The 23282-nt window shown below is 38.0% G+C and overlaps 1 protein-coding gene across 5 annotated transcripts in view; it reads left to right on the top strand.

Moving 5' to 3' along the window:
- Gria2 (glutamate ionotropic receptor AMPA type subunit 2) overlaps window positions 1–23282 on the top strand; it is a 120838-nt gene that overhangs the window by 88220 nt on the left and 9336 nt on the right. For 2 of the 5 annotated variants that reach the window (XM_005344130.3, XM_005344133.3), the window contains exons 7-14: window positions 1493–1660; window positions 3068–3172; window positions 4012–4122; window positions 5563–5769; window positions 6228–6598; window positions 10868–11066; window positions 21896–22143; window positions 23013–23127. In XM_005344130.3, coding sequence (XP_005344187.1) covers window positions 1493–1660; window positions 3068–3172; window positions 4012–4122; window positions 5563–5769; window positions 6228–6598; window positions 10868–11066; window positions 21896–22143; window positions 23013–23127 — 1524 coding nt within the window. Of the gene's footprint in view, window positions 1–1492; window positions 1661–3067; window positions 3173–4011; window positions 4123–5562; window positions 5770–6227; window positions 6599–10867; window positions 11067–21895; window positions 22144–23012; window positions 23138–23282 lie in introns of all 5 variants that reach the window. The other 3 variants (XM_005344134.3, XM_005344131.3, XM_005344129.3) reach the window with 2 other exon arrangements.

Genomic DNA, 23282 nt, shown 5'->3' with positions numbered 1-23282 from the left:
ACACCAAACACCAACACCTGTTTTCAAACAGCAATTCTTTATGAAATGGGGAAGGAAAGTTAAAATGGCTGCCTCCTTGCTGGCAGAAGCTGTTTGCTTCCTGGACCCTCTGACCCAAAATAATCACACCAAAACCATATTATTTGCAATACTGTTTGGCCAATAGCTTAAGCATATTTTTAGCTAGCTCTTATATCCTAAGCTAACCCATTTCCATTAATCTGTGTATGGCTTAGTGGCAAAGTTCCAGAGTGTCTGTCTCCTGTGGGCAGCTACATGCCTACTTCTGATTCTGCCTACTCTCTCTATATATCTCTTTCAGCCTGGCTTTACTCTGTTAAGCCATTGACCGAAAGCAGCTTCTTTATTCATTAACCAATAAAAGCAACACATATACAGAAGGACTTCCCACACCACTCTCTGACTGCGGCAGAAATGAACAGCAGCAAATGACCCTGCAAGTGTAATACTTAAGAAAATAAAAATCAGAAGCCTGGATTAGAGTAGACTAGGATGCCATGGCAAAGGAGATAGAAGATGAAAGAAAAGGGGAAGGGTGGTTTGTCCTGATGGGATAAAGGAGTGCCTCTGGACAGATGGAGACAGATGTGGCACATAGGCAAATAGTGGTTAATAAAGATAAAATGGGAAACCCTGTGTTAAGATGAGGTATTTAATTTTAATTGGGCATGTTAAACAGGTGAGCCAACGAGGGCTTTTGGTTGCTGGACTTGGTAACCAGCTTCAGGAGGAGGAAGTGGCCAAATAGTGTGTAGACCTTGGTGAGTAGCAGTAGGAATGCCATCAAATGGTTTTTTGGGGGTGTAGAGGGGAAGGGAAAAGGGCAAGGACTGCCCGAGTCATGTGAATGCATGCTCAGCCTCTGTAAGTTTGAGCTGGCCTCCTCATAGACTGTTAAATCACAGAAATAGCTGAGGAGTGGTGGAGTTTGTTTCTTCTTCCTCAACACCAGAAACACAAAGGAGAAGGCAAAAAAGTGGTCTAACATCACTCTAAAGAGTATGTAGGCACTGCCAATCTTGAATTCAAGATTCAGGTTCAAAAACTCATCTATTTTCTGTCTATTTTAACCAATGAATTTCATATTGGTCGTTGAAGATATGCTTATTGTTAATTTGAAAGTTTATATATCATCACAGCTGTCCATAAAATACTGGTTCAATGATAACCTGATCTCAACAAATACAATAAGCTTCTGCTTAAGTTAGCTGATGTACTGAGATATTTGGGCATATTGAGTATTCAGAATGAGTTCTGTAGTCCCATAGCCCAACCTCTGGTTGGGTTCTAAGATAGGTACATGGAGGAGATGTGTTTAACGTCTTGGTCCTTTTTACCCAGTATTCATACTGCTTGGTAGGCAAGAGCAGTCTGGATGACCTGTGTTGCATGGTAGGCTAGGTCATGGGCAACAAAGTTTTGAATTCCTCCCATCCCTATAAAATGTGTGATTTTTTTTTTTTTTTTTTAGTATACGTCTGCCCTGACCTACGATGCTGTCCAAGTGATGACCGAAGCATTCCGCAACCTTCGGAAGCAGAGGATTGAAATCTCCCGGAGAGGCAATGCGGGGGATTGTTTGGCCAACCCAGCTGTGCCTTGGGGACAAGGTGTAGAAATAGAAAGGGCCCTCAAACAGGTCAGTTTCACAGAACCGGTGCGAATGTGACAGCACACAGTCATTAAGTTGACTTCTGTACGACTTTTGTTTGTTTGTTTTTGTTTTGCCAAAACATATAAGTTACCTTTGTTTTATTCCTTATGTTGAATATACAGGCCATGTTGTCTCCTCAGAAGACAAAGGTAGGGTAAAGAGTAGACAGATTGGTTAACCTGCACTTTAGTCCTTATAACCAACTATGAGTGGGTGCATATCATGTTTGTTGTTCTGGGTCTGGGTTACCTCATGCAGAATGATTTTTTTTTCTTGTTCCATCCATATGCTTGAAAATTTCATGAAGTCATCATTTTTTACAGCTGAGTAGCATTCCATTGCATAGGGCGAAAGAAGCTAGATAGCAAGGAGTCACAAGGAGGGATATGAATTTCCCTGGGAACAGGAAGGAGAAAAGATCTCCTGGGTACACTGTGGGTGGGAGTTGAGAGGATGGAGACATGGGAGCTAGAAAGAGCAGACTTCTGTGGGAAGTCTGTTGGAGGCAGGATGGTGGGGGAGAGTAACAAAAGAGATGTCTTAATGGGGGAGTATTGGGGGATAGGAAGAAACCTGGTGCCAGGGAAGCCCCCCAAGAGCCCACAGCGATGACCCCAACTAAGACTCCTAGCAATAGTATAAAGAATGCATGAATTGGCCACCTTATGTAAGCAGATTGGTGACTTCCCTAATTGCCATCAGAGATACTCTATCCAGTCACTGATGGAAGCAGAGGCAGAGATCCACAGACAATTACTGTGCTGTCTTGTGGAAGAAAAAGAGGAGGGATTGTACCAGCCAGGGGTGTCATGATGGGGGAACCCACGGAGAAAGCGGACCTGAGTTCCTGAGAGCTCGTGGACACTAGACCAACAGTCAGGGAGCCTACATGGGAACAACCTAGGCCAACCTCTGCATGTGTGTGACAATTCATTTGGGCTCTTAGTAAGGCTTCTTACAATCAGAGTAGGGCCTCTCCCTGGTGCTCAGCTGGCTATTGGTAACCTGTTCCCCATGTTGGATTACCTGGTTTCATCTAATGTAAGAGGAGGAGCTAAGCCTCAGGTAGATGTACCGAGCTTTGTGCAAGCCCACGGGAGGTCTGCCTCTTTCTGAATGATAATGGCGGGGGAACATTTGGGGAGGAGAGTAGATGGAAAAGGGGAGAAAAGCAAAGGTATGGAAGGGGAGGAGGGAGTGGGGGTGGGTAAGTAAAATAAATGAAAAACATGTTATTTAAATAATAAACTTAAACACAAAAATAAATAAATAAGCTTAAACACACACACAGAGTAAACAGTAACCTGTTCAGGTCAGTGTGAGCAATCTGCCCAGTTTGCATCTTGGATTTAATAAATTTATAACTGTGTTCTATTTCCATTTCATCCTTAGGTTCAAGTTGAAGGTCTCTCTGGGAATATAAAGTTTGACCAGAATGGAAAAAGAATAAACTACACGATTAATATCATGGAGCTCAAAACAAACGGGCCCCGGAAGGTAAAACTTTAAGGATTTAAAATGGGGTCTCTCTTTGAGGAGGCAGATTCCATCGTGAGCATTTTCCACTTTTGGCTTCAGAGAGCATGTGCACGTAGACAGTGACGAGCCGCTTCTAGAAACAAATTCCAGTTTTGAGATTTGTTTTGAATCAAATCAACTCATTTTTCATAAGTGATAGTAATAATTAATCTAAAATGGTACCTATATGCAGAAGTGTTACATACTTTTTCAACTTTGATAAGAAGACTTTAATTATAAGATAGAAAAGAACTGCTAAAGATGTAGTGCGATTAGATCAAATAAATAGTGGTATAAGCATGTATTAATCTGTTTAATTCAAAATCTTGCCTTAAAGTAGTCTGGCTAAATTGTCACTGTTTGGGATATATTTACATATATAAATTATTACCTCACCAACCAAATTCTCCAGTAAATGTGAAAAGTGAGCTAGGTGCACTGGCACATGACTTTAATCTCTGAACTACAGAAGCTGAGGCAGAGGATTGTGAGTTGAACGCAAGTTGAGCTGTATAGTGAGTTCTAGACAAACTAAGGATACCTAACAAGTTATTGAGTCAAATAAACAAAAATAAACAAACAAATAATAAAATAGAAAGATTCCATCCAATTTTAAGAATTATCTCTCTCTTTTTTTTTTTTGGAATCTCATTTCCAACCAGATGCATGTTCATGAAGGTAAAGCTGTTGCTGGTCCTTAGAAATCTGTGTAAGGTGGGCGTTGTTCTGGATGCAGACATGGGTTTTAAAAGTGTCAAGTGTTTTCCATGAATCCAGGCCACTTCTCATCATTGTTCCTCAACTGTGACCTTTTCCAGATTGGGTACTGGAGTGAAATGGATAAAATGGTTGTCACCCTAACTGAACTCCCTTCTGGAAATGACACATCTGGGCTTGAAAACAAAACTGTGGTGGTGACCACAATCTTGGTAATTAATCGCATGTTCCTAGGTTGGGCTGCATGCTTTCTTATTCTAAGTATCTACTTGGAGACTTGATGTTTAGGCTTTAGAATAGGAAGATCACCAAACAGCTTTTACAATGCTTAATTCATTGCTTACTTGTCATTGTGTCCGTTATTGCATGCTTACCTACCCTAAGGGTTATACACAGGCTGAGTTGAAGCAGGTAGAATGTTCTCATCCTCTAGGAGGCTGGAGTCTAGCTTGATAGATAACTGATACCCTGCTGCAGACACTAGTGAACAGCAGAGCAAAGTCTTGTTCGCTTTTTACACATCCTTTCAAATCTCACCCAACTCTGGTTCATCTCCACCCTCCCCCAAATTTAGTAATATGATCTAATAATGCTGCTAATAATGTTGCTAAGCCCTCTTTATACACAATGAAAGGCAAGTGTGATCTCCTTTATACCAATCATTTGAACACAGTGGTAGCCATGTGCCCTGTTCCAAATACATGACTATTGAAAGAAGGAGGCAAAGCTTGCCTGGATGTGTGGATCATGAAGACACAATGCCAAGCAAGGGGTGGGGAGGAGGTGGAATTTATTAGGATATGTGGTTTTGTGATAAGATGGTTTGGCACTTTTACTTAGTAATGAGGTTACAAATTGGTGGATTCATTTTCCTAACAACATAAGATGAAAATATCAAGACACTTATAAGAGATTTAGATAAAACATTAGTGGCACCTGGAATTCTCTTCATGAGTGTGAGTTAGACATTTGGGAATTCTCACCCTCATCATGCTATTGAAAGGAACCACTAACTCAATTAGATTTATATTCTGTAACACTCCAAAATGAACAACATTAGATTTGCTGAATAATTTCATCATACTTCCTCTCTCATGGGTTTCTAGAGAGAGAGCTTCTATAACTATACAGGTAACATTATTCTAGCGTATTACATCTCTTAGATGAAGTGAGACACAAAACTCTCAGGAATAGAATCAGTTTGTTGCCATGACAATGACCATTTTCAGTTTATGGATCATTGTACATGCAGCTTTTTCCTACATGATGTTTGTACTTGGAGTAGCAGTAACACAGATCTTGCCTGAACTCAATAGGGTAAGGAAGACCCAAAGGTAGAAGCTGTTGAGCAAAAATTTCCCTCTCTGGTGCTTAAGGATTACAAATAAAACGAGAGGCTATGCCGAGAGCTTTTATGTATCTTACTCAAATATGATTAGACATAAGCCACTTTAATGACCAATAATAGAGAGATTTGAGGAGGCTGATTGTAGAAGCACTATGCCTCTATATTGTTATTTCAATGTCTGTCATATTACCTATATCTAACATATGCCTAGGTATAATAAGTAATTATTAAGCTATGGGTTTGACATAATAGCAGTATGTAAATCATGATGATAATCAGTTGAACATATTGTCTTTCCTTACAGGAATCACCATATGTTATGATGAAGAAAAATCATGAAATGCTTGAGGGGAATGAGCGTTATGAGGGCTACTGTGTTGACTTAGCTGCAGAAATTGCCAAACATTGTGGGTTCAAGTACAAGTTGACTATTGTTGGGGATGGCAAGTATGGGGCCAGGGATGCAGACACCAAAATTTGGAATGGTATGGTTGGAGAGCTTGTATATGGGGTAAGTACATATCTCTTTACAGCTAAAGTAATTCAGTTTGAACCACTGTTGAGAGAATGGTCATTCTATTTTAAAATAGCCATTTATCAGTCTTTGGCATTCCATGATGCTCTAGAAAACAACTGTTTTATTTATTTGATAAAACTTGAAAGGTTGAAACAAAAACAAGAAGCAAACTTGAAAATTAATTGAAACATGCATTGACCAGTCTTTAAGCACATACGTTATCCCCAAACTTCAAGTGTATATCACAGGAAATGTGTAATGACCTTATCTAAGCCAGATAGGTCAACGATTTGTCTATAGTAGTAGGTGAATAAATACATGGCCCTCTTTCTTATTCTTTTGCACCAGAGCCATAATTACTGCCACTCTTGAATTTCCATCCCAAGTTTTAAACATGTGTCTTTCTTAACCATAATGGTGGGTCCTGTTATTTTCCTTTCTTTCCTTTACAGAAAGCTGACATTGCAATTGCTCCGTTAACTATCACCCTTGTGAGAGAAGAGGTGATTGACTTCTCCAAGCCCTTCATGAGTCTTGGAATCTCTATCATGATCAAGAAGCCTCAGAAGTCCAAACCAGGAGTGTTTTCCTTTCTTGATCCTTTAGCCTATGAGATCTGGATGTGCATAGTGTTTGCCTACATTGGGGTCAGTGTAGTTTTATTCCTGGTCAGCAGATTTAGCCCCTACGAGTGGCACACTGAGGAGTTTGAAGATGGAAGAGAAACACAAAGTAGTGAATCAACTAATGAATTTGGGATTTTTAATAGTCTCTGGTTTTCCCTGGGTGCCTTTATGCAGCAAGGATGCGATATTTCGCCAAGGTTGGTCACTCGCCTGCTTCAACTTTGTGCATTTTAGGTCTCAGGTGGATGTCCATGGTGTTTATGAGTTCACTATGAAGATGTCTCCAGCTGCCGACTGCTTGTCCGAGCAATTTAAGATGCTTAGCGGACAAACTTTTACCATCGGCGTAAGCCTGCGAAATACCTGAACAACGTTCTTTGAATGTTGGCCATGTGTTTCCCTGGTGAAATTGTACACACCATGGAGAGGCTATAAAATGCATAAGGTTCTTATCATTCCATGCCTGCTTGGAGTGGTACCGTGTTTTTGCTGCATATTCTCATTTTACAGTCATCTGTGTGTTGATCCACAGACCTGTATATGGGAAAATGGGCGATGTTAGCTATTTCCGAGTCAACAGCTTGTTAGACAACACTTCATTTGAACATACTTCATCTCTTTATTTTCCTTTTATCATCAGTTCATGAAAACGGTGTGAGAGAGATTACTAAACTTTTTGAATTTTAGGCTTCTGTGTATAGCGGTTGATCATACATTTTCAGGTATCTAAAAATGCAGACAGAAAACCAATGACTTTGCTGCAGATGTCTATTGAATGGTACCACTCACACATCAGAGATTCCCATCAGGATACATTCATCTCAGACTAAAGTGACTAATTATCATATATCTGTCACCAATTGCTTTTGTTTATGTTACAACACGCATGATAAGTACCCTTGTCTCTTCAGAGAAATAAATCCTACTTCTGCTAGTGTGGTATCATTAACATTTAAAGCCAGGATGTTATTTGTCTTCTGGGGCAGTTCAATTTGAGGTAGATAGCCTCCTTTGATTCCAAGGGTAAATCTTTACTAGTAAAGGGAGTGACTTTTTTTTTAATGAGAATTCATTCAAATATTAGTTTTTAGTATTTAGTGGATTACAAGCAATTAATTTCAAAATGAATATAAACATCGTTAAAATTCATAGCTTTCTGAGTGTTAAAGTATCTTTTTCTGGCTGAAAAAAAGGAAATTTATCCCTTAGGCAGAAATTATTAAACAACTGATCTCTGATAGTCAGTAGCTATAATGGTAGTGTATTATAAAAGTTCCATTAAAAAGGAAAAAAACAAATAAAGTAAGTATTTATAAAGACAAATCTTAGCTCCACATTCACAGTGGATTCTATTTAGGTCTTCCATGAATTAGAAATGGTCTAAATAAATTTTCATGGAATGCACAAAGGAGTATATGGTCCTAAGTACAGAGTTAAACTCTGACAACATGTAGAAGGGTTGTTGTCTCTATATTTAGTTAGCCGACTTAAATTAGAGTTGTGATGATCAGTTTCTAAGAATAAGGAAGAAAAAAATAGCAAAACTGAAAACTCAGAGGACAATCTGGTCCATAGAACAGCAGCTTTAATGGCTGAGCTTGGGTAAGACCATTGAATCATGGTCACTAATTGTAAGTAAAGGCAGCTGAGCTTGGGTAAGACCATTGAATCATGGTCATTAATTGTAAGTAAAGGCAGCTGAGCTTGCCTGGTACACGTTCTGCTCTGCCTTTCGGGTAAGCAGAAGTGTGTGGGGGTTTGTAATGAAGTGGGTACTGTCCTGTGTTCCCAGAGATGGACCGGGTCTGGGAGCTTCCCACCTCCCACTCACAGCATGGCACCGCAGATGCTTTGCTATCTAGTATCTGCTAAGCATCAGAAAATCTTTTGTGTTTGTGGCTGGGATGGAAGGCACACTTATTCTAGAACATTCCAGGGTCCGCTATGGCATTCAGACAGTTTCTCTCTCTCTCTCTCTTTTTTTTTTTTTTTATTAAGCTTGCTTCTGAAATAGTGTATTTTCTTTTGTGCTTTGATTTTATTCTTGAATCTCACTACAGTTCTCACGCAAGGACACTCATGTCTTAGTAAGAAACTTCGGTTTTCAGTTAGGGTATTTCCTTTATCAATATATTTTTATTTCAGAATATTTAGATATAACACCTATACTAAAAATATACTTGTCTTTCTGCTTATCTTCTGTATATACACTTAAAACTGAGCCTAGAACATAGCACTGACCAATTTAATGATTTTTTTATTAAAAGAATGAAGTGCACTCCTTTGTCTTAGAATGCAGTTATGGCCGCTGCACAGCAGAGCAATAGAATGGGTGAGCTGAAAATGAACAGAGCACTTAGAAACTCCTTTGATAAACTTTGGAAATGCATCACCCTTTCCAGGTGAAATCTGTCGTGGAACTCCGTTAAGAACACTGAGAGAGTGCAATTGAAGTACAGTCTAGGACAATTTGCTGAAACCAGTGACTATAACTTGCCTGAAATTAAAAAACAAAAGAAGAAAGGAAGTTGGTTTGGGGTCCCTTCACTATGAGATATGTTTTTAAAACATAGGCATTAGAAAAACAATGTGCAAAATGATTAGTGGTATTCTTCAGGCTGCTTTTTTTTTACATCCACAAGATCTCTCCATGTAAATCATATGCCATTGAAACATCATTATCTGATGTGTATTTAGAAGACATGACAGTGTCTCTGCTTTCCCCTTCTTCAGCATCTGCTACAGAAAGTAAAAAATCTCTATTTTTGATGATGGCAACTTTTGTTACAAATCAAAATCAAGTTTTCTCCTCTTAATAAATTTCTCCAGAACTCTCAGAAAAATTAATTTCTGATTTTAAAATAAAGATAAGTGATAAAATCTAAAAATATGTTCTGTCTTACAATTAATATATTTAAAGTAACAGTGGAATATTTGATCTTAATAATATTTTTAAGCACTGAAATAAAAGCAAAATGATAGGTAGTTTTTATTTTTTAACTAGAATAGAATAACATATAAGCACAATTCTTAATCAGGTAGGAGATATTGCACAGTGTCAAATGTATTTAAAAAAAAAAACAGCCTTAGTGTTGAGGGATGCAAGCAGCAATTCTGAGTCTGTCCTCAGAGTTCAAGGTGTGTATCCTATAATTATCCTGCAGCATAGGAAGACAGGATACATAGGAAGATGACTGTGTCCATATCAGGGTTTTCCAGAACCAATATTTATAAAACATTTGATTTAGAGTCCATGTGAGAAATATTTAAAACTTTCCTTTCTAACATGTTAATTTAAATATTCACATTTTATAGTGACTTTGGCTTGGAGGTAAATTACACTTTTTCAGTTTTTCATTTAAAGCAACAGATGGCCTAAACCTTAAGGTTTTTGAAATTAGCTAGTTCTTTTGTATTGAACAAGTGGTCTATTCTACTAAAATCACCAGAAATTTATCTTATATCTATTTATCAAAGGTTGCATTACTTAATGCTAATAGTCAATAAATTTGATTCTGCCATTAAATTGACCAACTTTCATGTTTTAACAATCTAGAAATGCTGCTACTTCAAATTTCTCAATTATATGCCGAATCCCATAAAATTTAAAATAACACAGCAGATGTTTGTTGGTATCTACATAACTGCATTCATCTCCTTCAATATTTAAAGAAAAACATTGGCAATCTATTAAGATTTTTAAAAACATCATGTGTATTTATAGTCAGACAGATGATGCCATCTTCTTGTACTTCACATTAGGAATTTATGTCTTTTAAATTTTAAACATCTAATTTGTTTTCTTTTGAGGTTTCTTTCTCTCTCAAGCAGGAAACACAAAGGAACAGGGTCAGAGCAGTCCACACCGTGAAGGCATCTGATTTACTCATTAAGAATTATGTTTTACATTCAGTGTTATTTCATTTTCCATTTCTCTCCGGTGCTGTATCAAGCACATGATCTTCACACCCCAAAACCTGATGTTTTGATGGAGCTGAGCTTGTTTGGGGGGTGGGGGTCAGCTGCATTAAGGGGAGAGTGTATCTTATGTTGAAAGCTATATTAATGCTGCACAATTTAGTAATACTTGTTTTGTTATTAACTTTAATGCTGTTCTAAGGTTCTTCTGTTTGTGTTTGCATCATAAGTAGACAAAGTATTATGTATATTAGATGAGACATTTGTACATCCTGAAGTTACTTTCTTGTGAAATTTTACACCATTATTTACTTAGGTCTATAATTATGGGAAGATCCCAAGAATAGTGTAGGTCTCAGATGTCAATCTTATTACTCTGTACTTCTAGTCCCAAATTGTTAGTAGTTCCTAGTTTCTTGAGCTAAAATATATATTGCAAGGTATAAAGTGAACTACTCTGTAAGCGGTTATTTGCATATGAATGTTAACTTGTTTTTATATTAGATATTTCATTTCACTTTACGAATCCATTTCATACTTGTTATCAGATCCCTCTCTGGGCGCATTGTTGGAGGTGTGTGGTGGTTCTTTACCCTGATCATAATCTCCTCCTACACGGCTAACTTAGCTGCCTTCCTGACCGTAGAGAGGATGGTGTCTCCCATTGAAAGTGCCGAGGATCTGTCTAAGCAAACAGAAATTGCTTATGGAACATTAGACTCTGGCTCCACTAAAGAGTTTTTCAGGGTAAGAGATTCTGGTTTCTTAGTATCTGTGTTGCTTGTTTGCTTTCTCTAAATTTAATCCCTATAAATTAGCCTCCCTCTTCTTCCCATGGTCCATGAAAGGGTGCTGTGTGGAAAGAACCAGCTGTCTCTGTTGACTTTGATCTTGGTATGTTTCTATCTCAGATTGTTCCGATGTCCAACTGTTGCTGTGCTTCCACACTTCTTTACTGTTAGTTCCTCAGAAGAAATAATATTGTTATGCAATCTTAATTTTCTAAAAACTGATTGACTTTCCTTGAGAAGAAAATCGAAACCAATGCAGTTTAGGTTATTACTATTCTCTAAGGAAAGGGTGCCGCAGCTTTCTTTCATGTTATATATGCCTGGGTTTGGTGGAGACAGTTGCAGGCTGAGCTTTGGGGGAGACAGATGGAGTGTGGAGATGCCGCTGAGGCAGAATCCTCCTTTTGGCCTGAGCATTGGTAGCAGTAAAAGAACTCTCTAGTGGCTGGCCTCTATGCTACTCTGATCTTCAGCATTAACCCCTATACCTGACTCTGGGTTTTTATTATTAAGACCAATTAAAGTTTTCGCTCCACATGACCCTGTCCACATTTGATTATATGAAGATAAAGCATCAGTTGGGATTGAAATGTGATCGGGTCCTTGCTGTGTCTTTTATGGTAGCTCCAGAAGGAACTTGAAAGAGCCTTGGCTGGATCTCAGTGCACACAACATTGTATGAGTTCTTAGTGAGAGAAAAAAACTGTGTGGTTGACTATTTACAAGCTGCTACTTACTGTGTTCCTGTCAGGAGAGGGAATTTAAGATAAACATACCACCAAATATAAAAACACTATGACTTTCATTGAAATGCATGACATGTTTGTGATTTGATATGTATTGTTCTCAAAGGCTCATCTCTCCAAGTTAGATTAAATCAAAGTCTATGATTAGTTTTTGACACACTTGCCACTTGCATTAATATTTGATAATGGGGTCATACAATGCAATACTAGAATGGTTTCCTTCTGTGTCTACTCCTGTGTTTTTTTCTAGGATATTGTAAATCTTTAGTTCAACCTTGGTATACCATTCCTCCTCACATAGTTCAGTGTAAGGGAATTCAGTCCTAGATCCCCTTTAAGAAAGAAACTCCAACCTAATGAGTGTTATGCTAAATGTAGTGAGCAAACCATATATTTAGACAGCTTAAAGATAAAGTATTTGTCCTGTCACCAATTCCCCAAGAATTCTCACTCTATTATCTGAGTGTAGTTGAAATTTTATATTGCTGGAAAGGAGAGAGGATGCAAAGGGATGCTTGCTAACTATCCTGAGATTAATGTTCACCACACATTTGTTCTATGGTCTTCTTCAACTGTCTTTTAGCTCTAGGTATTTTGGATCTTCATGTAAGGTACATTCTAGGCAGGCTGAAAGCTAGCCAATTTGATTGTCATGGTGGCCAGCTTTCCAGGAGGAGGGAATGGAGGAAGTGGGTTGAAGGTGTGAGCATGTGTTTTGTTTTTCGGCCACCTGATTTTTGACTACCTGATCGAAGAACCGGCGAACCATTCTAATGTTATTACATCTCCTACTATGACATAATTTCATTGTGTTGCTAGGCTTTCCTTTGTCTGTTATTTTAAAACTTGGAATTTTATTAATTCCACTAGAACATCTATGAGTAATGACATCATTTTTCTGTTGTAACAATAGCAAGCTTTGAATTCAGGTTTGGGGAAAACAATTTGAGAAATAAGGACACTGTCCAAATCAAATAAGAGCTAAAAAAATGAATAAAACTTAGAACACATAGAGATGAATGTCTGTTTCTAAAATCCAATTTGGATTTCATACAAATGAATCTAATTTTAATTATCAGTTTCATTAAATAACTTTGTTCATGTAAATGTTACTTACATTGAATTTCTAGCTTATAGTAATCTTTTTTTGTACTACAGTGATATTAGCTGTTTCAAAGCCTAGAGTACTTTCAGAGTTCTGGTAAATAAGTTAATATTAAATTAAGTTATGTGAATATTACTTACTGAAATTGGTGAGTCCATATAGATTTTGAAGCGTGGCGTGAGCTCTAAATTCTCTAATTTAGGATGTGTGTTTCTCCTCAGTGCCGATCAATATTTGTTGCAAGAAAGGGAAAGTAGAATGCAGTGTTGAAAGTCTGAGAGATTTGGGGCTAGAAGTGGCCTCTGTATATCTACAGCTTTCTCTCCAAGGACTCTGTTACACTGCCATGACCTGCCATAGGCTTGCTAATCGTACTTAATTAGAGTGCCACTGTAGTGTTCCTATAATTAGGAGGGAATTAGGATTTCAAATATAAACTACTATTTTTAGAGTTTCAATTTTGATCATTTCCCCTCATTAAAATAGGGCAGATCATAGTTCTTTAATTTTGTTTAGAAAATGATTTTTTTTTTAACAAAACCTGAGTTTGCTATGTTCCCACAGCAAGTTAGAATGTAGAGAGGCAATGGCATTCCCTGTGAGCCCGCGACAGGTCTGATGGTCCACGAAGGACAATGATTGACTTTCAGAAGGGGAGTGGGAGTTTCTTCCTGTGTCTTCTGAGTCCTTCTCACTGTTATCGGTCCATTTCTTCCAGTTGTTGCCTCTGGGAGGACAGGGCACACGTGTACTCTCTGACCAAGTGTTACGTGTTAGTGCTGTTAGTGCCGGGAAGAAAAACATTGCCAAATCCTTGTTAGAGCAAAGACTCTTCCTCTCTTCTGGAAGGAGTCTAATTCCTCTCCTTTGCAGATAGGACAATTGTTCTGATCTTAGTGCAGTAAGCTGCAGTGTTGTTGCTCAACATCATAAACGTTCTGTATACTAGAAACAGCATAAATGTCGGCTACATAGAATCAATGCAATTGTTCCTCGCCAGAAAGATAGAGTTAGTTTGAAACTTTCCTGCTTTTATAGGTGTGTGTGTGTGTGTGTGTGTGTGTGTGTGTGTGTGTGTCTGTGAGTGTGTTCATTTCACAAATCAATAGTCATGGTTACCAGAGGGTTACAATAACTGAGATTATCCTTAAGGGTGAAATGTTTTGTCATGAATGTCATTGAATACACATGTCTGGACTTGGGAAGTATATGTCTTTAATCTCAGCTATTTGGAAAAGGGAAAGCAAAGAGTCACAAATCTGAGGTCTACCTTGACTACAGAATGAGTTCAAAACCAGCCCAGAACACTTAGGTCTCCCTAATTTTTAATTAAAAATTAAAGGATTAAAAATGAAAGTGTGCAAGAAGGGTCACCCGTTAAGAGTATCTCTGAAGCAGAAGCAGAACTCTTGCCTAGCACACACAAGGTCCTCATTAACAGCCCTGAGCCAATAAAACATGCAATATGATCACAGATGAAAGTGTTCTAGTCATTACAAGCTAGCTTACTTACAGGATGGTAAGGACTGTTTCAGTAATGTTAGAGTCCTTGCATCTGCTGATTGCGTGTAGCAAAGACACATTATAAGTCCTTGATTCCCAATGACACGGCATACAGAAAAGAGATTTCACTAGTTTGTAAACCCTCCTTTTTTTCTATTATTTTCAGTACTTCCAATGATTTCCGTGCTACAATTACAAAGATCACCAGTGTTCGTAAGGCAGAAATAAGTATCTGTTGATATTTGCATAGCAACCGTACATATGTACAGCTTTCAAGTATTGCAGAAATTTAGAGTGGCCATATATGTATTTCTATACATGTAGGATGTTACTCACACAAGAAGAGATTCTTTTTGGTCCTTCACACATGTGTAAATAGCATCTACGACTGTAGCCATTAAATAAATCCTGAACATGAATACATAGCAAAGAATAGCACAGTAAACACGGTGATGATATTCATGCATGGTTAGTCATATCTATTACATATTTCTCTTCTTTCATGTTATATAGATTGATTACATGCCTGCACCATTTCTAGATGACAAGGTGAAGTCATTTCCTCCTGGTTGGCAACCTTCCTTTCTCTGACATTTTAATTTTCTCACTATTGTACAGAGCATCTGAGGAAGCGTTTTATTCATCTGCAGGCTTTAAGGACATAGGTAGCCTGTAAGGAGCTGGTTCTGCCACCTCTGTTCAGTTCTACCTGATTAGAACACTGCAGAAAAGGTCAAACATTAGGAGGCATTGGCATTGGCTCCTTTCAAAGTTATTGCCCTGCTTAGTGACCATGTATCTCATGTAGTGGTTCTCAAAGTTCACAAGAAAAGAAGTCTAAAGACATGGACAGGAGGCTTTTAAGTCATGGGACTTCAGTGTTCCAATAGTGAGAAGGGACTACATTTTATTACTGGATTATGATTATTGGTGCATTTTTTCACGATAAATAGGTTATCTTTGTCCCACAGGTATTTTCCACAAATGTCACTGGTCTCCAACTTTCTGGCTGGGTCATTTAAAAACTACCCCCTACCACACCAGCTGAGGTCTCCGCCATCAGACCACAGAAAACTTTTGCCTAAAGACGATGCAGAAGCACATACATCATCCACAAAGCACTGGTTTTCACAATAGCGAATGCTTGGGACAATCTCTCAGGAAAGGTCACAATGATGAAACTATTCAACAATTCCCTCATTTTACAATGCTTAAAAAGCCTAGTTTGTGTGCTTCAGAAAGAAGATGAATATTACAGAACAATGTACAAACATGATTTAGGGTTTGATGTTTTTTATTACCTTGTTTATAAAGAATCATCTATCTCTGTTTATACTAGATATCTTTTCCACATCAGTTGCCATGACAACAAACATGTCTGAGGGCTCTGGACAGAGGAAAAACAGAATTTTAACATCATTTTAATGATCAGAGTAAAATAAAATTATGTATAATCATTGTTGGTAAATTTAGAAGATTTTCAATTATAATTATTATATTTTATATATCATATATTTTACATATTATATATATTTCAATTATAATTACTTGAAGAAAAATATGACACTGAAGTAATTTACAATTCATATTTCTGCATAGCTTTGTTCTGAATCTTACAAAGTTTTTACCCAAAGCATAGTGTCTTGTATGGATGTGGATGGCTACTCATTTTTTAGAGTAATAGAAACTTAAAAACCAATGGCAGTTGAAGACATCTACAAATACCATAAATGAAATTATAGCAAAACTGTAGGCAGACACAAGTATTTAATTAAAATTATCAAAATTAAATACTTTAACCATGAAAGGGATTTTCATTTTATATTTCAACATGGCTAAGATATGGTAAATATATGAAATTGTCTTTTCTGAACAGTTTAGGTGTGGTCATTATCCTGCATAATTTTATTCCAAATGAATTTTTTGATTGCTTAATTTTGGTTTTCTGAAGCAGTATCTTTACTGTCCATCCCAACCTGCCATGAATTTCCAACCACCAACTGCCTTTTGACTTTTAGTCACAGGCAGTCCCAAACCAGAATAAGAGTGAGTTATCACCTTCAGCTTCAAATACTTTTCTTTACCAGAGATTCATTATTGACATGACAAAAAGAGGAAGAAAGAAGGAAGGAAAGAAAGAAGAATTTAGCTTAATAATTTTGGTAGAAGATTATGCTTAAGGATGAAGCACCTTTGGTCATTTTGTCAGGAAGACTTAGATGGCTGCCTTTAGGACCTTATCCCCAAAATACAGACATCTTTTTAAGTGAAGGAGGTAGAGCAATGACAGTGGGAAAGATAAAGCACCCCAGTCTAAGTTAGTAAGTGACTTATTCCTGTACGCCGTCTGAATTCACAGCTGTTTGTCTTTTTACATTTTCCTGTGTTCCAAATGTCTTTATGCATTTCCTTAAGGAACGTATAGATGGCTCAGATGGAAAATTACATGTCAAACAAGCACCAGGGATTGAATTCTGATGTATCACCACAAGGCTATAAGAATTTTACCCGGTAAATTCTGTCAACCTTTTCCTTCAACAGCTACATGGCATCTGTCTGAGTCTGCCTTCTTTCTCCCTCCATTCAGTTTAATTTTCTTGCCTTGCTCTGTTCTGACTGTCATAGGTCAAAGCAGCTTCTTTATTAACCAATGGTAATAAAACAGTTATAGCATACAGAGGGTCATCCCATATCCCCAAGAGTTATGAAGACAACAAGTTTGATGAACATGATAATCAACAGTATGCCCATCCTGGTTAAGTTGATTACCCCTTCATTTAGATGTTCCTTTTTAAAATCAGGCATTGCATAATCATGTAGAGACCTAACATTCCTTATCATAATTGTGTTTCCCATTTTGTAACATGAGGGAAAACACTCTCCCTTTTAACTAGTTCCTGCCTTAATAAATTTCCAGTGTTTTCACAAATCCTCCACCAATGACAATGAAGATGTGATGCTTATTGCTGCTGCATAGAAAGCAAAAGCCTGTCTGGGTCTCAAGGCAGCTACCTAGTTCGACAACAACCTGAGAAGGGGGTTCAGGGAAAAACCAGCAAGAGGAAAGAAAGGAAAACCTAGCCAGTTGGGTGGTGCTTTTTAGTGAATTTGTATCCCAAACAATGGGTGCTAGATGTAGCACTACTAACTAAAAACCCAGAGACTGATGTTGGCTGTTAAAGATGAAAATCAGAAAAGCAAACAACTAGCCACTAGAAAGCTCTTACCTCTATGAAAAATCTTCAGACTGAACACAGAGCTAGTTTCTGTTTCATTCCACCTTCTAGTTCTCTCTAGTGCTCCTTTAAAAGGCATGCACCACCACTGCCTGGCCTGTATGGCTAACTAGTGTGGTTAGCTTTGCACTCTGATCTTCAGGCAAGCTTATTTGTCAAATAATAAACAAAATATCATCACACAGTCATAACTGATGTATCTACAAAACAACATGTGCATCTGACACACAGAGATAACTGAAGAAAATGGGGAGGAAGGAGTACGAGCCAGAGGAACAGACAGTGTGCTGTAAGACCGAGGAATGTCAAAATCTACACCCATGAAATCTCACCAACACGACTGGCTGGCTAAACATAATTTGAGCAAGGATGTCACCAATAACATTTTAAGTTGGAAAGTGGGAAGTTCATGAGGACTCAATCACAGACAAATAATTGTAGGCAACTACAGATTGTTAAGAGTTGTAGAATAGTATTCCCCAGGGAAGGACGTATCAATTAGCTGTGCAATACATGAAAACATGGACGTGTAGGAAACATTATGCAGACAGAGCAGGGTTGTTTACATATTTAAGAAACTAGTGTGTAGCCGGGCAGTGGTGGCGCACGCCTTTAATCCCAGCACTTGGGAGGCAGAGGCAGGCGGATCTCTACGAGTTCGAGACCAGCCTGGTTTACAAGAGCTAGTTTCAGGACAGGCTCCAAAACCACAGAGAAACCCTGTCTCGAAAAACCAAAAAAAAATTAAAAAAAGAAACTAGTGTGTGTATGTGTGTGTTTGTGTGTGTGTATAAAAGAGGCCATAAATTTAAAAGAGGGCAGAGGAAAGGAGTGTGAACAGGAGGGTTTGGAGAGATAAAGGGGGAGGGAAATTGATGTGATTGTGTTATAGTCTCAAAAAATTAAAAGTACAAAGAAAATAATGTTATAAAAATAAATAACAATGACTCAGTTGACCTCAGAGAGCTTGTGGGTCTAGAATTGAGATGAAGAAGTGTCAGCTGTACAGACCTCACCAGTGCACAGACTTTCTGATGGCTGGAGATAATTAAAATGGCTGCTAAATCCTTCAGTTGAAAAACTGTCAATCTTCTATATTGCATTTTAATGCCCTTCAATCTTGGAAAGAATACACATATATTTGGGGGAAAACTCTTTAATCTAGTAGGGAAAAGTTTTATGAATAATGAAATGGAAATTGTCATCACTAATGTTTGGGCTTTCACAAAGGGCGTCAAAACATTTAACACTTTAATGCACCTTGGATATTTTAACCAATTTGAAAAAAAATTGACCAATTCAATGAATAAATAGATAAAGGATTTGTGAAACTTTATTTTGAAACTTTTAAAATAAGTTTATAATATATCCCAAAGTTAAGCATCACATTTTTGTGAGTACTCACAATAAAAAAATCCTGAAGCTGAATAAAACTGTCAATTTTACTAAGATCACAGTGAAATTTTATTTATTTAATTTATTATTTATTTATTTTTTTGTTTTGTTTTCGAGACAGGGTTTCTCTGTGGTTTTGGAGCTTGTCCTGGAACTGGCTCTTGTAGACCAGGCTGGTCTCGAACTCACAGAGATCTGCCTGCCTCTGCCTCCCGAGTCCTGGGTTTAAAGGCGTGAGCCACCACCACCGCCCGGCCACAGTGAAATTTTAAAATAAATAATAAAGAGACAGGAAAAGGAGAAATGATAAGTAAATCAACTTCCAACACCAAGGGGATGTTGGTTTGCCTTACCAAGTCCCCAGCTAGTCAATGAAGTTCCATTTTTAAAAGAACCTAACTGCCATCTACCTCCCCCCTTGTCTCCGCTCTGTGTGCTAGAACCCAGTTCGCAAGCTTTGGACAAGGGACTGGAGGTTGAGAACACAGACGCAGAGACGCAGACCTTTTAACACTGATACCAAAGCCCCTAGAATGCCCCCTTTATTGTGTTCAGGGGCAGATTATATAGAGATAGCCACACCCCAGCCAAATGCACCTGAAACCACTCTCCTGCCATCAGGAACTCCTGAAGGTCTCGTGCTCAGAGCAGCTGTAGGCACTCAGATCAGGGGAAAACAAATTGTTTACAAGAAATTCAGGATCTGGGGTCTCACTGCTCCCAACACCTAACTTGGATGCATGACAAGAAAATGCTTCCAAATCTGTGATCTCAAAGGGGAATAATTTCAGTAATGGAAACATGTCTCCATGAGTTAGAAAAATTATTATCTAATAAAAACTGTAATTGGGGAAATGACATTGATACATTTTAGGGGAGGACACCTAGAACTTCTCATTCCATAGAGCACTGAATGGCAATGGCACCGAGTCTGTATATATTTAGCTGTCCTTCTGACGTAATGACAACATAGAGTTACTAATCTCAGAGACAGACTGCTCTTACTCTAACTGCACTTGACATTAGATTTTCACCAGACTAAAATATGTTCATACATGTGCAGCTCTTTGGAATCCTGGGGTGGAATCCTTAGCACGTCTGTAAGCTCATCTTTCCCCAATTTTTGATGAGTTGACGTAACTTCTGTCAATTTTAGTTTATACAGTGACAGTTCCATGACATAAAATAGTAAGAATGTTCAAAATCTCATGACTGTTAAAATAAGTTATTATTTCAATTTTGGGTCCTATGCCTTCTATTAATGAATTATAATAACAAAATGAAATATTCCATGTCACCTTACTAAAGATGATTAAGGTGATTTGTGAGAACTGTGCAAAAAATATATAAAACTGTTTGACCCTTCAGTCCATATGCAGCTGGTTTTAGCTTTGTGCAGAAAATATTAAATGTCTCCTTTGCAGACTGCCCTTGTTTTAGAGTCAACTAATTTTTATGATATGTACTAATTCAATAATACTATTTCCTTCTTTCTTATCCATCATTGAAAATAATAGCTTACTCTTGATGCGAAGAGTACTCTAATGCTCCATATTCAAATAAAAAATTACTGTTTAAGAAATACTATAAATGGCCAATGAATAGTCCTTAAAATGTTATTGTTTTAGAAATAGATGAGTTTGTGTCTGTATTTATCATGGTTCATGATACCAGAGGAGTAGTAAATACTAAAGGAACAACACTAATAGAATTAAAATATAATAAAATGCAGTTAATTAGACTGTCTTATGTACTATAGTCTTGCTGTTTCACACTGAAGTGGCTGAGGCTCTAGGGGATCCTCAGCCCACAAAAGTAGATGTATCAGCACTCCCACCCTGACTTTGAAACTTAGAAGATTGCTGGGGAGCCATCCATCTTCAGTCAACACTTGAAGCCCAAAGATGCTAAACTCTGATATCAGCAACAGAATACAGTGTCAGGAAAAGCTGCCCCCCAAGAGGAGGCATGGGGACAGATGAACTCACCTGCCAGACATGGAAACAATGAGACAAAAAAAAAAAGGAAAACATTTTTCTTTCACCTAATGGTGTTTTGAATGGTTTGGTCCTGCTCACTTGTGGATTTGCATACTTCTTCTCCAGTTGGTAGACCTGTCTGGAAAGGATTAGGCAGTGTAGCCTTGTCGGGGTAGGCTTGGAGGTTTCCAAGCTCATACTATTCCTGGTTTGCTCTCTCCGCATTCTACTTCCTGGTCAAGATGCAAATTCAGTTACTGCTCAAGTGCCATGCTTCATTGATATGCCCAGTGACTTATGTCTTCCTCGATTCCAAAGCCAGTGAAGTTGACAATGAAGTTTAAACCCCACAATGTCTAATAGCAATTTCCAGCATCATTGACCATGTCTTTTGCTTAGCGTCTCTACATCAGGGTCTTGATGCCTAGTGCTTTTCAAGTCTAATTAGGCATTTGAATTCCTGTTCTGCTCTAATTAAGGATAGAATATTTAGAATTGAGGCGATAAAAATATCCTTTGATGTTCTTTGAAATAGATCCTTTATGTATTTATAGCATATTTTTTGATTCAGTATAGGTTCCTACTTTTTTTGTGTGTAGTGACTTCATTGATATTACAAACTATTTGAGGTGTTCATGAATGCAAAGGAAATTAATTTTCATAGCAACAGAATTTTATCAAAAATATTAAAAGTTGAAGATTTTTATTTTTTTCCTAGGCAGTATCTGTGTTGGCACACAGATGTCCCGCCTGCCTTCTGCTTTGTCAGAATCTCCTAAGGGCTATCTCAGTCTTCCCTGGACCCTTTGCTTTCTCCCCAGAGATCTAAAATCGCAGTGTTTGATAAGATGTGGACTTACATGCGGAGCGCAGAGCCCTCTGTGTTTGTGAGAACAACGGCCGAAGGAGTGGCCAGAGTCAGGAAATCCAAAGGGAAGTATGCCTACCTGCTGGAGTCCACCATGAATGAGTACATCGAGCAGAGGAAACCTTGCGACACCATGAAAGTGGGAGGCAACCTGGACTCCAAAGGCTACGGCATCGCCACACCTAAAGGATCCTCATTAAGGTGGGTGGAATAGTATAACAATGTGCTCAATGTTGTTATAGTATCCCACCTACCCTGATGTGTCTTTAAGACTCTTACGGTTTGTATACGGACATGAGGTAACTCACCATCACAGACATGATCAGAAAAGTTGCTGAATGTTTTGAGACATTTGGATACACTTTTAAATTATACGGCAGGCTTTTGTTTGGTTTGGTTTGCTTTATTTTATAGCTTTTTTTCTTTTCATTTTGGAGTTAAATCACATTCATTTTCAAAACTACATCTTTGCGTAGCTTGGTTTCATCTTTGAGTTTCCTTTACCAGCATTTCTAGCCTTTGTGTCTTACAAACCCTACACACTGATTAAAAAAATGGTTGAATTCTAACAGAATCAAACCGAGAGACATGACACTTTATTTTGATTTTTTTCTTTCTTTCTTTCTTTTTTTTTTTTTTTAATTTGGGGGATATGCCTTGGGGGAAAGAGAATGCACTTTGAATTTCTTTGCACACATCTCTTTACTAAGTAGTTAACTCTTTGTATTCCTATTTTGTTGTTTGTTTTTTTTTTTTAGTGGAGTCACATTCAAGCCACTGTTATTTGTTTGTTGTGGATGTGAGTACATTGCTGTAGAAAATAGAGCCCCCCAGATTAGCACTCTTGCCTTTATTTTCTTTTGGTTATGCTCTACCACCTTACCCAAAGATTCAGATTTTCAGTAACTCATAGTAACATGATCGTGGCCTTTCTCCCACTTCGTTTTTTTGTGAAAAGAGTTGCCACAGAAGCCAAAGAAAAAAAATTAAAACAAAACAAGCAAACAAACAAAAAAAAAGAGTCTAAAATCTGCTCACCCTGTCTGACAAGTATGTTTTATCGTTTCAAGAAATGCGGTTAACCTCGCAGTACTAAAACTGAATGAACAAGGCCTGTTGGACAAATTGAAAAACAAATGGTGGTACGACAAAGGAGAGTGCGGCAGCGGGGGAGGTGATTCCAAGGTCAGCCCCAGTGAGAAAAGTGATGGGTAACTCGATGCCAACAAAGTAAGCAGCAGCGATGCGATGCGCAGTGTGGGTACCAGTGCCGCCCAGTTCCCAGTGTGGAGCAGGACAGCGCAATTGGACAACCAGGACACTTGAGTTTCTCTCTCTCT

The sequence above is a fragment of the Microtus ochrogaster genome, chromosome 1 (genome assembly GCF_000317375.1).
Source record: "Microtus ochrogaster isolate Prairie Vole_2 chromosome 1, MicOch1.0, whole genome shotgun sequence".
Classification (NCBI taxonomy): domain Eukaryota; kingdom Metazoa; phylum Chordata; class Mammalia; order Rodentia; family Cricetidae; genus Microtus; species Microtus ochrogaster.
Note: the sequence above shows the minus strand (reverse complement) of the source record. Positions and strands in the feature narration are given on the sequence as shown.